General features: G+C 48.3%; 1 protein-coding gene across 5 annotated transcripts; it reads left to right on the top strand.

The window, feature by feature from the left end:
• The first annotated feature begins 441 nt into the window (after positions 1–441).
• tcea3 (transcription elongation factor A (SII), 3) lies at positions 442–13,782 on the top strand. Of its 5 annotated transcripts, none has more exons than XM_083678028.1 (15): positions 442–632; positions 1,830–1,892; positions 1,990–2,095; positions 2,351–2,462; positions 7,841–7,909; positions 8,642–8,716; positions 9,003–9,071; positions 9,434–9,496; positions 10,028–10,099; positions 10,401–10,561; positions 11,446–11,507; positions 11,889–12,038; positions 12,465–12,611; positions 12,827–12,898; positions 13,692–13,782. In XM_083678028.1, the coding sequence occupies exons 1-15, from the start codon at positions 561–563 to the stop codon at positions 13,698–13,700; spliced, it is 1,302 nt and encodes a 433-aa protein (XP_083534154.1). In that variant the 5' UTR covers positions 442–560; the 3' UTR covers positions 13,701–13,782. The 5 variants fall into 5 exon arrangements, with proteins under 5 accessions (XP_083534154.1, XP_083534152.1, XP_083534155.1 ...); XM_083678026.1 differs by lacking the exon at positions 7,841–7,909 and adding an exon at positions 2,967–3,365; XM_083678029.1 differs by lacking the exon at positions 7,841–7,909.
• Positions 13,783–16,086: the final 2,304 nt, after the last annotated feature.

Here is a 16,086-nt window from a genome sequence, read left to right as displayed (position 1 = left end):
AATGAATGTGAGAGTGTGTCAAGTGGGCTATGATTATGAACTAACCAGTCTACACTTTACACTGTACACACCAGGGGAGGCTGGTGGTGGTAGAAATCAAAGGACAGGCTCATTGTCATGCATGAAATGGAATGAGGAATGGTGTCAAACACACAGGTTTTATACCATTCCTAATTCTATCTTTAAAAACAATTCTCCTGTCCAAATGTGTGTGTGTCTGTGTGCGCGCGCGCGCCCGTGTTCGGTCTACTGTGACTGTCGGCAATTGGCTGACCGCAATAAAGTTCTCTCCAATCCTGAGGTTATGTTTAGGACCAGTAGAAGTTGTAAAATGCTCGTCGACTGACGGACAGAGGACGGTATTAGTGTCGGGCCCATAGCAACGTCTATAATTAGGCCGTTGTCATGTTGACCAGATGGTCTGGACACGCCCCCTGGCCTGACCGAACGACTCGTGCCTTTGCGGGATCAAAACTTCTTACATTTCTATTGTTTTATTCAATTAAAAAATAAACATTTAAATACTATTATAGTCATTAGCACGATTATTCCATGCCGTTATGATGATGCGAGAAGAGGATCTAATCCGGATTGCTAAAAAGCTGGACAAGATGGTGTCTCGGTGCAACATGGTGAGAGTGTATTCTGACACCTTTATGTCGCATGTTTTTCTGTCACCTCGTTGCTCGTCAAACTGAATCCTGAGCGAGTCACACACTTTCTCCTTAAACATGTACCACGGCGTGTTCGACAGCCTTGTGACGATCTATTTGAAATCTCCTACCAGCTATTTACTAATACTTTTCACTAATACTTTTCACTAATACGAGGTTCCTCTTTGGAGAGAGTCGTGGGCAGCGGCGTGTCGGACGGGACAGTTGCGTGTCGGACGGGACAGTTGCGTGTGGGAACAGGTGTTGGAGGACGACTGGTCGGATTTAGTCTCCGAGACCCTTTTAAAAAGCGACCTGAAGCAGGCTGAGCCGCTTCTGGAAAGTTGTAAGAGACTTCAGTCGTGTTTGTCGTTGCTGTTCTGACACAAGTTTTGGAAGCGAAAGTAAACAGCACAAGGTCGCGGTGTCGTGCGGGATTGTTTGTTGTGACTGGGCCGACGGTCCGGGTTACGCGCATTCGGTCGTGCACGTCACGGCACGGCGAGGCTGTTGGCGACGCTCCACCAAACTCAACATTACTCCCTCTTCATAATCCATAAATAAAATGTTGAATGCAGACTTTCACGTTTGACTGCCTGCAGTCAACTTAAAATACAATCTCCACATTCTTGAAACTATTATTGAAATGGAATGTTATTGCACTGCTTTTAACCCGCTGTGTAAATCCTGTAGGCACCTGCTCTCCGCTCTCTGCTCCACAAGTGTAGAAACTGCCTTTACTTTGAAATACTACTACTACTACTACTACTATACTACTACTAATACTACTACTATACTACTATTACTACTATTACTAATACTACTACTACTACTATGCTACTACTACTACTACTATACTACTACTAATACTACTGCTACTACTAATACTACTACTATGCTACTACTAATACTACTAATACTATTACTACTACTACTACTACTACTAATACTAATACTAATACTACTACTACACTACTACTACTAATACTACTATTACTACTATTACTACTACTACTACTAATACTACTACTATTACTACTACTAATACTACTAATACTAATACTAATACTAATACTCCCACCTCTTGTGCCTACCTTGAGCAAGACAGTGTTTGTAGGAACTGTGGTGTATAAATAAAGTTTGATTGATTTCCGGAGCGTGTGTTATTGTTCGCAGGAGGGGGCCCTGGACCTTCTGAAGGAACTGCAGAGTTTCAACATGACGCTGAAACTCCTGCAGGTGATGTCCCTCACACACACACACACACACACACACACACACACACACAGGACCTGAACTGAACTGAACTGAACTGAACTGAGCTGTTTGTGTTCAGGAGACACGTATCGGCATGTTGGTGAACGGGATCAGGAAGCACTGTGTGGACGAGGAAGTGGTCGTCCTCGCCAAGGTCCTCATCAAGGACTGGAAGAGGCTTCTGGGTAGGACGCCATCTGGTTGCTATGGAGCTCTGCTCTATTCTAGTTATTGATTACTGTGTAAACTGGTAGTTATTGATTACTGTGTAAACTGGTAGTAATTGATTACTGTGTAAAGGTAGAGTATTGTTCTCGTGCTTTCATGACGCAGTACAGTATTTAGGACAGGAGGGGGCAGGTTCTGTACAGTGATAGTACTGATCATGCTATCATCTAGCTACAGTATGACAGACAGATTATTTTCTGAATCATATGTAGACACCGCCCACTCTCCGAGTGAGAGGGCCAATGAGGTGAAGAATGGGGTGGAGCCTAACAACAACAACTCCACCGGGTCCCCCGCCTCCTCTCCCTCAGAGAGAGAGACCAGGTTGGTACACACACACACACACACACACACACACACACACACACACACACACACACACGATCAGGTTGGTACACTTCAAACTAAGACCACTCCACACACACACACACACATATACACACACACACACAAACAATCAGGTTGGTACACTTCACACTAAGACCACCCCACACACACACACACACACATGCACACATACACGCACATGCACACATACACACGCACATACACACACGCGCACACACACACACACACGCACATACACACACGCGCACACACACACACACACACACACACACACACCAATAAAACCGGTTTATGGAATGAAAGTTGTACAAAGGGAAACTGATAACATATTTCCAATGCTTGGAAGACACAGTATGTGTTGTGGTTGTGCTGTGTGTGTGTGTGTGTGTGTGTGTTGTGTGTGTGTGTGTGTGTGTGTGTGTGTGTGTGTGTGTGTGTGTGTGTGTGTGTGTGTGTGTGTGTGTGCTGTTTTCCTCCCAGTCACAAGAGGCCCAAGGTGGATCCTGAGAAGAGGCACTCTGACAAACACAGGAAAGAGAAACACCATGATGATGAAGATGATGAAGATGATGAACACAGGAAAGACAAGAGATCTGGAGAGGTGAAGAAGGAGAGGCACTCAGACCAGCACAAACATGAAAGACGCGCAGAAGAACCCAGAAGAGGAGAAGAACGCAGGAACCACAGCAGAGACAAAGAGGAGCCGGGGAAGGAGAGACACGGGGAGGGAGAATGGAGGGAGAGGCACGGGGAGGGAGAATGGAGGGAGAGACATAGAGAGGAGACCAGGAGGGAGAGACACGGAGAGGAGACCAGGAGGGAGAGACCCATGTACGATCCTCCAAGGCCAGCAGAGAACCACGCCAGAGAGTTTGAGAGGTGAGAGATGGAGAGAGTGGGAGAGGTGGAGAGTGGGAGAGGTAGAGAGAGTGTGAGAGATGGAGAGGTAGAGAGAGAGATGGAGAGGTAGAGAGAGAGATGGAGAGGTGGAGAGAGAGATGGAGAGGTGGAGAGATGGAGAGGTGGAGAGAGAGGTGGAGAGGTGGAGAGAGAGATGGAGAGGTGGAGAGATGGAGAGAGAGGTGGAGAGGTGAGCGGCCCCCCTCCTCCCTCACAGCTGTCCCTCCAGTCTGAAGACCAGGCTGTGTTCTATGTGTTCTATGTCCTCTTTAGGAGGAGCGTACTGGACAGCAACATCCTGTACCCCACCCGCTACCCCTCCCCCCGCCCCCTACGACTCGCCCGCCCCCCTCCCCCCGCCAAGCGCCCGTACCCCTCCCCCCCACGGCCCGCCCGTCCCCCCCCCCCCGCAAAGCGCCCGGCCGTGGAGATGAAGAGAGAGAGGTCAGGAGGGTCTCAGTGCATGTGATGCTCGTGCACGTTGGTGCTAGTGCATGTGATGCTCGTGCACATTGGTGCTAGTGCATGTGATGCTCGTGCACGTGTAATGTGTGTGAATCGCGTGTGTGAGACCTGCAGACCTGGCTCTGGCTTTAGCTCAGCAGGATAACACAGTCTTCTGAATACATTTCAAGACTTGCTTACCACAGTCGTGGTCAGCTGGCAGAATGACTTACATACATGTAGCATGCTGCTCACGTGTGCCTCTGTGAGTTAAGTGTTTCGTATTCCACTGGGATTATAGCTGTGTGCCTCTGTGAATGACGTGATTAGTAGCTGTATTACGGTGCTAGCATGGTGTGATTAGTAGCTGTATTACAGTATTAAACTGGTGTGATTAGTAGCTGTATTACGGTATTAGCATGGTGTGATTAGTAGCTGTTTACGGTATTAAACTGGTGTGATTAGTAGCTGTATTACGGTATTAGCATGGTGTGATTAGTAGCTGTTTACGGTATTAAACTGGTGTGATTAGTAGCTGTATTACGGTATTAGCATGGTGTGATTAGTAACTGTATTACGGTATTAAACTGGTGTGGTTAGTAGCTGTATTACGGTATTAAACTGGTGTGATTATAGTAACTGTATTACGGTATTAGCATGGTGTGATTAGTAGCTGTATTACAGTATTAAACTGGTGTAATTAGTAGCTGTATTACGGTATTAAACTGGTGTGATTAGTAGCTGTATTACGGTATTAAACTGGTGTGATTAGTAGCTGTATTACGGTATTAAACTGGTGTGATTAGTAGCTGTATTACGGTATTAAACTGGTGTGATTAGTAGCTGTATTACAGTACTGCAGCTGTGGAGAGACTGTTGTGATCTTTCTGTTCATCATCAGGAAAGACACTCCAGATGCTGAGCCTTCGTCCCGCCCTCCCCCCCCTCCCCCTCCCCCTCCCCCCCCCACCCCCAGCCAGACGGCCCTCGCTGGAGGTGAAGAAAGAGAGGTCAGAGGGCATGCAGTGTGGGGAGTGTTTTAGACAGAACTTTATTGTCCATCCAGGGATGGACATTTGTCTTTGGCATCACCAGTTATCATAAACACATAAAATCATCAACAGTCACCTTACACAACACATAGTGCACATTACCATACACAATACATAGTGCACATTCGTACTGTGCTGGTCCACGTGTGCTGAGTTTGTGTAGGATGGCTCATATTGTAGACGGGGTCAGAGGTCAGAGGTCACAGGGGATGCTAAACTATCCTGGGTCTGTGTGTTTTTACAGTCTGCTGTCATGTTGTGTGATGCTCTCCCAGACACACAAACAGAGAGTTTCTGAGGAAGCTTTAGTTGTGGGGATCATGTGATACGAGGGTTCTCCCCAGGATGGTCGAGGGGCGTGGCGCTGGATTGCATCATCAAAACCCGACTTGTGTTTATTCATGTCAAAATACGCCAAACCGAACTATAAAACAGCTAAAACGCTGAATTCACTGAGGAACGTCATAACACTTTGGCTTTCATTTTTAACAGCGATGTCGTTGGCGATCAAACATAGTTATTATATCATTACTAAATAGATAGTTTAATAAAGATAGTTACTCTATTACTAAATAGATAGTTTCATTTGTCTTGTAATGTTTACATAGTGACACCACCAGGTTCACAGTGTGACGCAGAAACACTCTTCTGTTGTTTGGGGAGAACCCTGGTGTGTGTCTGTGTGTGTGTGTGTCTGTGTGTGTGTGTGTGTCTGTGTGTGTGTGTGTGTGTGTGTGTGTGTGTGTCTGTTTGTGTGTGTGTGTGTGTGTGTCTGTGTGTGTGTGTGTGTGCGTGCGTGCATGCGTGTGTGTGTGTGTAGAACCCTGTGATAGTGAGCCTGTGGGTTTCTCATTCAGGAAACAAGCACCCCCAGACCCCAACGCTCCGTTTGCCCCTCTTCCTCTTCATCTTCACCCTCCTCCTCCTCCTCCTCCTCCCAAGCCCTCGGCCCTGGAGGTCAAGAAGGAGAGGTCAGCCTCTGGTTGTTCTTCACAGTAAACAGGACGAGGCTCCATTACAGTGTGATTGGCTCTATAGGATCTGATACATGACATAAAAGCAAATAAAGTGATATTAAACACCTGGGAGTCACAAACTAACTGGTGTGTTAGTGTAGTAGTGTAGTAGTGTGTTAGTGTAGTAGTGTGTTAGTGTAGTAGTGTAGTAGTGTGTTAGTGTAGTAGTATGTTAGTGTAGTAGTGTGTTAGTGTAGTAGTGTAGTAGTGTGTTAGTGTAGTAGTGTAGTAGTGTGTTAGTGTAGTAGTGTGTTAGTGTAGTAGTGTAGTAGTGTGTTAGTGTAGTAGTATGTTAGTGTAGTAGTGTAGTAGTGTGTTAGTGTAGTAGTGTGTTAGTGTAGTAGTGTAGTAGTGTAGTAGTATGTTAGTGTAGTAGTGTGTTAGTGTAGTAGTGTGTTAGTGTGTTAGTGTGTTAGTGTAGTAGTATGTTAGTGTAGTAGTGTAGTAGTGTAGTAGTGTAGTAGTATGTTAGTGTAGTAGTGTAGTAGTGTAGTAGTATGTTAGTGTAGTAGTGTAGTAGTGTGTTAGTGTGTTAGTGTAGTAGTATGTTAGTGTAGTAGTGTGTTAGTGTAGTAGTGTGTTAGTGTGTTAGTGTAGTAGTATGTTAGTGTAGTAGTGTGTTAGTGTAGTAGTGTAGTAGTGTGTTAGTGTAGTAGTGTAGTAGTGTAGTAGTGTAGTAGTATGTTAGTGTAGTAGTGTGTTAGTGTAGTAGTGTAGTAGTGTGTTAGTGTAGTAGTGTAGTAGTGTAGTAGTGTAGTAGTGTAGTAGTGTGTTGATTACATGTGTGATGACCTCATTCAGAAAGGAGCCTCCGGACCCCAACGCTCCACTTGCTCCTCTTCCTCTCCACCTCCACCCTCCTCCTCCTCCTCCTCCTCCTCCTCCTCCCGCCAAACGGCCTTCAGTCGACGGGAAAAAGGACAGGTCAGGACAGGATGTTCATATTGTAGATGAATGGGCAGCGTTGATGAGCATGCTGTGGTCATTGAACACAAAGACACTGGTTTCCGTGGTGACGTTGTCAAGCAGGAGTTTGTGTTGCTGTTTGTCTCAGAAAGGAGACGTCCTCTTCCTCTGAAGAGGACGTCATGTGACCACACCAAGAAGGACAGGTCTGACATCAGGGAACTGCCTCACTGCAGCCCCGGTGTCTATGGCTGTGTGTCTATGGCTGTGTGTGTGTGGCTGTGTGTGTGTGTGTGTGTGTGTGTGTGCGTGCGTGCGTGCTTGCTTTGGTCTGTTCCTGACATGCCATAGAGCCTAACCTATAGAAATAGAATGAGTAGAACAGACACGCCTGTTCAGATCAACGTTCCTTGGTGGGTGTAGCGGCGGCCATCTTGTGGTTCACCGTTTGGACAGTTCAGCTCACAGCTTTATGAACAACCAACTCCTCTGACATCGCAGTGTTCAGTCAAATGATGCTTAGTTGCTATGGTGTCTGAGTTGTTAGCTTCTCTCTGTGTGGTTACCATGACAATTACGTATTACAATTCCATGTTGGCCATCTTGTGGTGTACTGTCCACATTGCTAGGTAATGGTCTGAGGGATCATCCCTACACACCAGTGGTGCTGAAACTGGTTGGATGAAGTCAGTGGATATGATGATGATGATGTGATGATGATGGTGGTGGCGATGATGATGATGATGATAATGGAGATGAAGATAATAACGGTGGTGATGATGATGATGATGGAGATGAAGATGATGATGATGATGATGGTGATGATGATGATGATGATGATGATGATGATGGTGGTGATGATGATGATGATGGAAATGAAGATAATGATGGTGGTGATGATGATGGTGATGATGATGATGATGGAGATGAAGATAATGATGGTGGTGATGATGATGATGGTGTAGTTTGGTTACATGACATGAGGTTTCTGAAGACTACAGTTGTCTCCTGGTTGAAACAGTTGTCCATCTTACAGAAAAGACTCCTCGGAGAGCAAAGAGAGTAAAGTACCCAAGAGGCCGTCAGTGGACGCCAAGAAAGAAAGGTTGGCCTCTCCTGCTGTTGCACGCTAACGGATGCTAACAGTTGCTAACGGATGCTAACGCGCACGCTAACACGCTAACGGGTGTAGATCTGCTGGAACCCTGCATGTTGGCTCATGGTTTGGTTTAGGTTGGACTCCTGATGTTGAGCTGTGGCTGTGTGCTGTAGTTAGTGGGACTGTGGAGGCAGTAGAAACCTTTTCATTAAAGCCGTTCGTCGTGACATGGCAACTGTCACAGTGTTTGCTATGTGTCGACATGGCTGTGGTGGAGTCATCCTTCTCTGCATGGCTGTGGTGGAGTCATCCTTCTCTGTGGTGGAGTCATCCTTCTCTGCATGGCTGTGGTGGAGTCATCCTTCTCTGTGGTGGAGTCATCCTTCTCTGTGGTGGAGTCATCCTTCTCTGCATGGCTGTGGTGGAGTCATCCTTCTCTGTGGTGGAGTCATCCTTCTCTGCATGGCTGTGGTGGAGTCATCCTTCTCTGCATGGCTGTGGTGGAGTCATCCTTCTCTGTAGTGGAGTCATCCTTCTCTGTGGTGGAGTCATCCTTCTCTGTGGTGGAGTCATCCTTCTCTGCATGGCTGTGGTGGAGTCATCCTTCTCTGCATGGCTGTGGTGGAGTCATCCTTCTCTGCATGGCTGTGGTGGAGTCATCCTTCTCTGCATGGCTGTGGTGGAGTCATCCTTCTCTGCATGGCTGTGGTGGAGTCATACGAGTGTTTCCTGTTTCAGAAAAGATTCTTCCGACTCCAAACCTCCTAAAACTCCTAAGAGGCCGAGTCAGGACGGCAAGAAGGACAAGGACAGGTCTGCATGAACAATAAACAACAACAACAAAATACTGTACGCAACAACAACAACAACAACAACAACAACAACAACAACAATAACAATATTCACAAAAACCAACCATCACTCTGAACGGTTGAACCCACAGGAAGTGACCTTGATAACAGGAAGTTGATCTAAAACACTTGACCCCCCTCTCTCTCTCTCTCTGTCTCTCTCTCTCTCTCTCTCTCTCTCTCTCTCTCTCTCTCTCTCTCTCTCTCTCTCTCTCTCTCTCTCTCTCTTTCTGTCTCTCTTGCTGCAGGAAGGACTCACCTGACTCCAAGCCTGCTCATCCTGTGAAACGCCTGTCCACTGACTTCAAACCAGACAGGTAACATACTGCTACTGCCCCCTACAGGACTACTACTGATACTGTTACTGTTACTGTTACTACTAGTGTTACTGCTACTGTTACTGGTCGCTGGTCACTGGAACTCACTGCACCATGAAGAGAATAGAGAATCAACTGTACTGACTGTATGTCAACAATGGTTGACAGGGATGAGGGTTTTAGTGCCAACAGTGTTACTCACAGGACAGTGACAGAGCAGCTCTTTACAACAGGAACACAACGGAACACTAACATATAAATATCAATAAAGTGACAATATAAACATACCGTGAGTTAGATATGCTGTATGGTATCCAGAGACCTGCCATCTAAATGTCTCATCATTGAGTGTCTGTCTCCAGGAGAGAGTCCAGTGATGGGAAGACAAGCAGCTCCCCCCCAGCCAAGAAGATCATTGGAGAGAGGTACTGTAGTCCTGGGTACTGTAGTCCTGGGTACTGTAGTCCTGAGTAGATGGGTACTGTAGTCCTGAGGAGATGGGTACTGTAGTCCTGGGGAGATGGGTACTGTAGTCCTGAGGAGATGGGTAATGTAGTCCTGGGGAGATGGGTACTGTAGTCCTGGGGAGATAACTGCTGTAGTCCTGAGGAGATGGGTACTGTAGTCCTGGGTACTGTAGTGTCCTGGGGGGATTGGTACTGTAGTCCCGAGGAGATGGGTATTGTAGTCCTGGGGAGATGGGTGTTGTAGTCCTGGGGAGATGGGTATTGTAGTCCTGGGGAGATGGGTATTGTAGTCCTGGGGGACATGGGTACTGTTACTGCAGCTGATCATTGGTCTATGTATCACCTGAAAACTCTGGATTTACTCTGCATAATGGGGGGTACTGGGATCTGGGTAATGTAGATGAAGATGATAGCTCTCCCAATGACAAGTCTGTGTGTGTGTGTGTGTGTGTGTGTGTGTGTGTGTGTGTGTGTGTGTGTGAGATTCAGGAGGGAGTCTCATGGCTCCAAGCCCCACCCAGGCCCCCTGCAGAGGAAGGCCTCCACAGACAGCCTTGACCGGTATGGGTCATTAACACACACACACACACACACACCATACATTTTTCCTTTCTCCAGCACTGTGACTGATGGCACCTGTTCTGATCCAAGGTTTTACTGACGATGACTGTTGTATAGTTGATTCACTGACGTAGACAAATGTACCTGTTGTAAGTCGCTTTGGATAAAAGCGTCTGCCAGATGACTTCAATGGAAACTGTAAAATGATTCCTACCAACTGTATCTCCTTGCAGATGTATGAGTTGAATATTCATATTCATATTGATTCCCTCTGAACGATGTTCTGTTGTTGTGGATTTAGAGTGATGAGCAAGAAAGGCAAGGCAGAGCCTCCTCGAACCCCCACCAGCCCCATGTCCCCCTCCTCCTCAGGGGGGGGCCCCCTCTCCCCCCGCCTGCTCACTGGGGACTCCATCAGGGACAAGTGTATCGAGATGCTAGCTGCTGCTCTGCGTCATGAAGGTAGGGACCAGAGACATACTACATACAACATACTACATACAACATACTACATACTACATACAACATACTACATGCAACATACTACATACTACATACAACATACTACACACTACGTACAACATACTACATACTACATACTACATACAACATACTACATACAACGTGACTACATACATGTACCACTGCACACAGCCCTACATACAGTGCCCTGCGTAAGGAAAGTGTGAAGCACTGTCCCAACACTTACGCAGGGCGCTGTTCATGTACCACTACACACAACCACATACCACTAGTCATGGTGATGCTGGCAGCCGCGACCAGGGACCAAGGCCCAGGCGTCCCCCGTCAGGCCGATCACTCTGAGGTGGTTTATATGTGACAAGCAGAGTGACCTCGTCACGAGAGCTACATATACCACTGTGGGGGGACATGCAGCGTTCGGCCTGTAGAGGGAGCTACAGGACCGTGGCCAGGGTTACGGGGGCGAGGTTTCGTTGTTGAATGAAGCCTCGTCTACGAAATGGTTTAAGATGTGTGTGCCTCGGCTTTCGGGAGGAGGGCAACTGGGAAGTTGCCGAGTGCATGGGGGCTGAAAAGCAATCAGCACCGTAAAACTTTCTGAATAAACGGGACCTTGCCCTCACCACAACACTGCGTCTGCCTCTGTGTACAATGGAACTCGTTACAACCACATGACCAAGCCTCTCTCCCTGAGAGACTCACCTGGATGATGAAAGATTCAACTGTCACCTGTGTTTTCTCTTCCTCCCCCTCCTCCTCTTCTTCCTCCTCCTCCTCCTCCTCCTCCCCCTCTTCCTCCTCTTCCTCCTCCTCCTCCTCCTCTTCCCCCTCCTCCTCCTCTTCCTCCTTCTCCTCCTCCTCAGATAACTACAAAGAGTTTGGGACGAACTGTGACTCCATGGCTTCAGAGATTGAAGATCATATCCTTTAACACTACTAGTTATCTAGTATACACTACTCTGGAGTTATCTAGTGTACACTACTCTGGAGTTATCTAGTATACACTACTCTGGAGTTATCTAGTATACACTACTCTGGAGTTATCTAGTGTACACTACTCTGGAGTTATCTAGTGTACACTACTCTGGAGTTATCTAGTATACACTACTCTGGAGTTATCTAGTGTACACTACTCTGGAGTTATCTAGTATACACTACTCTGGAGTTATCTAGTGTACACTACTCTGGAGTTATCTAGTGTACACTACTCTGGAGTTATCTAGTGTACACTACTCTGGAGTTATCTAGTGTTCAGTATTTCAGTCAGATGAAGGTAGAAATGTTCCTGAGTGGTGCTGCACATATCTACCAGGAGATCCGGGCCACAGACATAAAGTACAAGAACCGTGTCAGGAGCCGCATCAGCAACCTGAAGGACCACAAGAACCCGGGCCTGAGGAGGAACGTCCTGGCAGGGGGCATCCAGCTCCGCCGCTTCGCCACCATGTCTGCTGAGGTACCTACATTCTCTCTCTCTCTCTCTCTCTCTCTCTCTCTCTCTCGGGGCGGCAGGTGGCCTGGAGGTTAGAGAGGCCGGCCAGCAATCGGAAGGTCGCTGGTTGGATCCCCGCTCCAGGAGGGAGCCGGATGTGAGCCGGTGACTGGAGGGTTACTGGCATCATATCCAGGTGTCTACCACTGCCGTTGTGCCCTTGAGCAACGCACTTAACCCCTAACTGCTCCAGAGGCGCCGGAATATGGCTGACCCTGTGCCCAGCGCTCTGTTCTCCCTGGGGGGTGTGCACGTGTGTTGTCTCGGGGGGGGGTGTGGTGTGTGTGTGTTGTCTTGGGGGGTGCAAAAATCTCTCTGTCTCTCTGTCTGTCTGTCTCTCTGTCTGTTTGTCTGTCTGTCTGTCTCTCCCCCCCCCCCCCCCCCCTGTAGGAGATGGCCAGTGACGAGTTGAAGCAGCTGAGGAGTGACCTGACCCAGGAGGCCATCAGGGAGCACCAGATGGCCAAGACAGGCGGCACCACCACAGACCTGCTGCAGTGCAGCAAGTGCAGGAAGAAGAACTGCAGCTACAACCAGGTACACACACACACACACACACACACCTCCAACCAGGTACACACACACACACACACACACCTCCAACCAGGTAACGTATAACACAGGTAAACACCTCCAGTACAACAGGTACTACCTCCCAAAGCATCCAATCATCTACATGGTGATGTTCCTCTGCCTCTATCCAATATGATCATCAATCATCATCGTGTGTGTGTGTGTGTGTGTGTGTGTAGGTGCAGACCCGCAGCGCTGACGAGCCCATGACCACCTTTGTGTTGTGTAATGAGTGTGGGAACCGCTGGAAGGTGAGACAACGTCCTAACCCTGGCCCTAGCCCAAACCCTAGTCCTAACCCTAACCCTGGCCCTAGTCCTAACCCTAACCCTGGCCCTAGTCCTAACCCTAACCCTGGCCCTAGCCCAAACCCTAGTCCTAACCCTAACCCTGGCCCTAGCCCAAACCCTAGTCCTAACCCTAACCCTGGCCCTAGTCCTAACCCTAACCCTGGCCCTAGTCCTGACCCTAGTCCTAACCCTGGCCCTAGTCCTAACCCTAACCCTGGCCCTAGCCCAAACCCTAGTCCTAACCCTGGCCCTAGTCCTAACCCTAACCCTGGCCCTAGCCCAAACCCTAGTCCTAACCCTAACCCTGGCCCTAGTCCTAACCCTAACCCTGGCCCTAGCCCAAACCCTAGTCCTAACCCTAACCCTAGTCCTAACCCTAACCCTGGCCCTAGTCCTGACCCTAGTCCTAACCCTGGCCCTAGTCCTAACCCTAACCCTGGCCCTAGCCTTAGCCCTAACCCTGGCCCTAGTCCTAATCCTAACCCTGGCCCTAGCCCAAACCCTAGTCCTAACCCTAACCCTGGCCCTAACCCTGGCCCTAGCCTTAGCCCTAACCCTGGCCCTAGTCCTAACCCTAACCCTGGCCCTAGCCTTAGCCCTAACCCTAACCCTAGCCCTAACCCTAACTCTATCCCTAACCGTAGCAGGTGTGATGGTGTATCCATAGTTACTGTATCAGTTCTCAGGTGTGTGACCCTAACTTCCTCTCTGTGTGATCATGTGACCCTGACTTCCTCTCTGTGTTCTGTTCCAGTTCTGCTGAGGACTTCCTGCTCTTCTCTGGTCACATGATCAAAGACAACAATCAACAGTCACATGATCAACACTGCTTTTTCTATTATGGGGGGGTGGAGGGTTGATTGGGGGGCTGGGGGGGTTGATTTGGGGGGGCGGAGGGGGATGATCAAGTATTGCTCTTAGTGATTTTACAGACAATAGTGTTCTTAAATACTTATGATTTATACTTACATTTCTAAGATTTGTATCGCATGTGCTTTTAATGTGGGAATGAGTCCAAGTGTTCTGAAAGGGAGGGAGGGGGGGGTGAGGGAGGGAGGGGGGGGAGGGAAGGAGTGAGGGAGGGGGGGGGGGGGGGGGGGGTAGTACTCCTGTAGTACGCTGTAGTACTCCTGCTTCCTGTCAGACTTCCTGTCAGACTGCAACACTTCAGTCTTGTAAATATGTCACATGGAAACAGGACGGCTTCTCAACAACCACTGCATTAAAACATTAACACAATGAAGATGAAGATGTTTGTGTTTGTAAGTTCTTTTTTTATCAACTGTGTGCCCCCCCCCCCCTCCACACACACACACACACACACACACACACACACACACACACACACCTATTCCCATGACTAGACTGTATAACTGAATATTTATACAATTTGTCATTTGCATAATTTATGCTACTTTTTCTCACCCATTTTAAGAGGGTCAAAGTTTTCAATAGAGCAGTTAATATGATCATAAATATGTAGGATTATTCTCTATTGGAGTATACAATTTGAAAACAGCTCATTTGATTGTTAAATATTTGCTCCATGTAACTTTGCATCTCAAAAGAATAAATTATTCCAATGATAAGATATGGGGAAATGTTTGGTGCATAAATCACAGCCATTGAAAGTCATTCAAACTGTACCGCTGAAGTTGGCCACTAGAGAGCGCTGGTGAGCCATGTCTCCCCTGGGGGTGAAACCTCTGCAGTTCTTTCTATTGTCTCAAATAATTTATCAGAAACACAGTTGAATTTGAATGAGACAGATTGAGATGTCAGGTGACATGGTATGACTGGATGGCAGACAGACGCCTCCTCTCCCCTCCCCTCCGCTCCGCTCCTCCCCTCCCCTCCCCTCCCCTCTCCTCCTCCCCTCCCCTCCCCTCCCCTCTCCTCCTCCCCTCCCCTCTCCTCTCCTCCTCCCCTCCCCTCCCCTCCCCTCTCCTCCCCTCCCCTCCCCTCCCCTCCCCTCTCCCCTCCTCTCCTCCTCTCCTCTCCTCTCCTCTCTTCCTCCCCTCCCCTCCCCTCCCCTCCCCTCTCCTCTCTCCTACCCTCCCCTCCCCTCTCCTCTCCTCTCCTCTCCTCCCCTCCCCTCTCCCCTCCTCTCCTCTCCTCCTCCCCTCCCCTCCCCTCTCCTCTCCTCTCCTCTCTTGTATTCCTGTTATAATTGTGTAATATGATATTATATGATGTAACTGATATAATGTGTCAAGCCCATCCAGAGTGAGAAACCAGCCTTAAGAGGCAGAACCTCTATCTGGTTCCCTGGTTCCCTGTCCTAATGAGACACACATTCATCAGCCATAACAATGTCGACCAGACCATTAAAAACCACAATGTCTGCTCCCACCAGCTGCTCGAAGACACGTCTAATCCTCTGACTCACTGCTCTCGTCTCAAAGGATCACTTTCTCATTATCCTCCCTCCTCTTCTCCTCCTCTCATCCCTTCAGCTGCAGCGGAGGAGTCTTTGTTCCGTTGTTAAAAGAGAGATGGAGATTCTCCTCTCCTCTCCTCTCCTCCTCCCCTCCCCTCCGCTCCTCTCATCACACAGCTCCCCGCTGTGGCAGTTAATCAACCAATCAACCAACCAATCGATCGATCCGACCTTCGATCCGACCTTCGTCCTGCGGCCTAAAGCACGTACAAACTTCTCATCTCTCAAGAGCTGTCGACAAGAGACTCAGGAAACTAGAATATTCATCTCCACATCCATCACTCCCTCCAAATGGCAGCACAGGTTTATAATGATAGTCATTTGACAGCCATTGGAGTGTTGAGCTGTCGCTGTCCAGGCTGTGAGTGAGGTTAAAGCCAGCGCAGATTATCAATGTATTCATGTTCATAAATCGTTTAACTGAATGAACCTGCCTCTTGGGTTCAGGACGTCTGACATCTGTTTCTTGTGTCAAGAGAATTTACTGCATCAGAACCCTCTCATCTTCACTGCCTGTCTCACTGCCTGTCTGTCTGCCTGTCTGTCTCACTGCCTGCCTACCTGTCTGTCTGTCTGTCTGATGCTCTAGAGACGATTGCCATGAGATGTTAAATGTGTCAGTCACACACCAGAGGCTTATCTCCCTCCCTGTCTCTCTCTCTCTCTCCCCCTGTCTCTCTCTCCTTCTCTCTCCCTCCCTCCCTCTCTC

Source organism: Argentina silus (assembly GCF_951799395.1).
Source record: "Argentina silus genome assembly, chromosome: 10".
Taxonomy (NCBI): Eukaryota; Metazoa; Chordata; class Actinopteri; order Argentiniformes; family Argentinidae; genus Argentina; species Argentina silus.
Note: the sequence above shows the minus strand (reverse complement) of the source record. Positions and strands in the feature narration are given on the sequence as shown.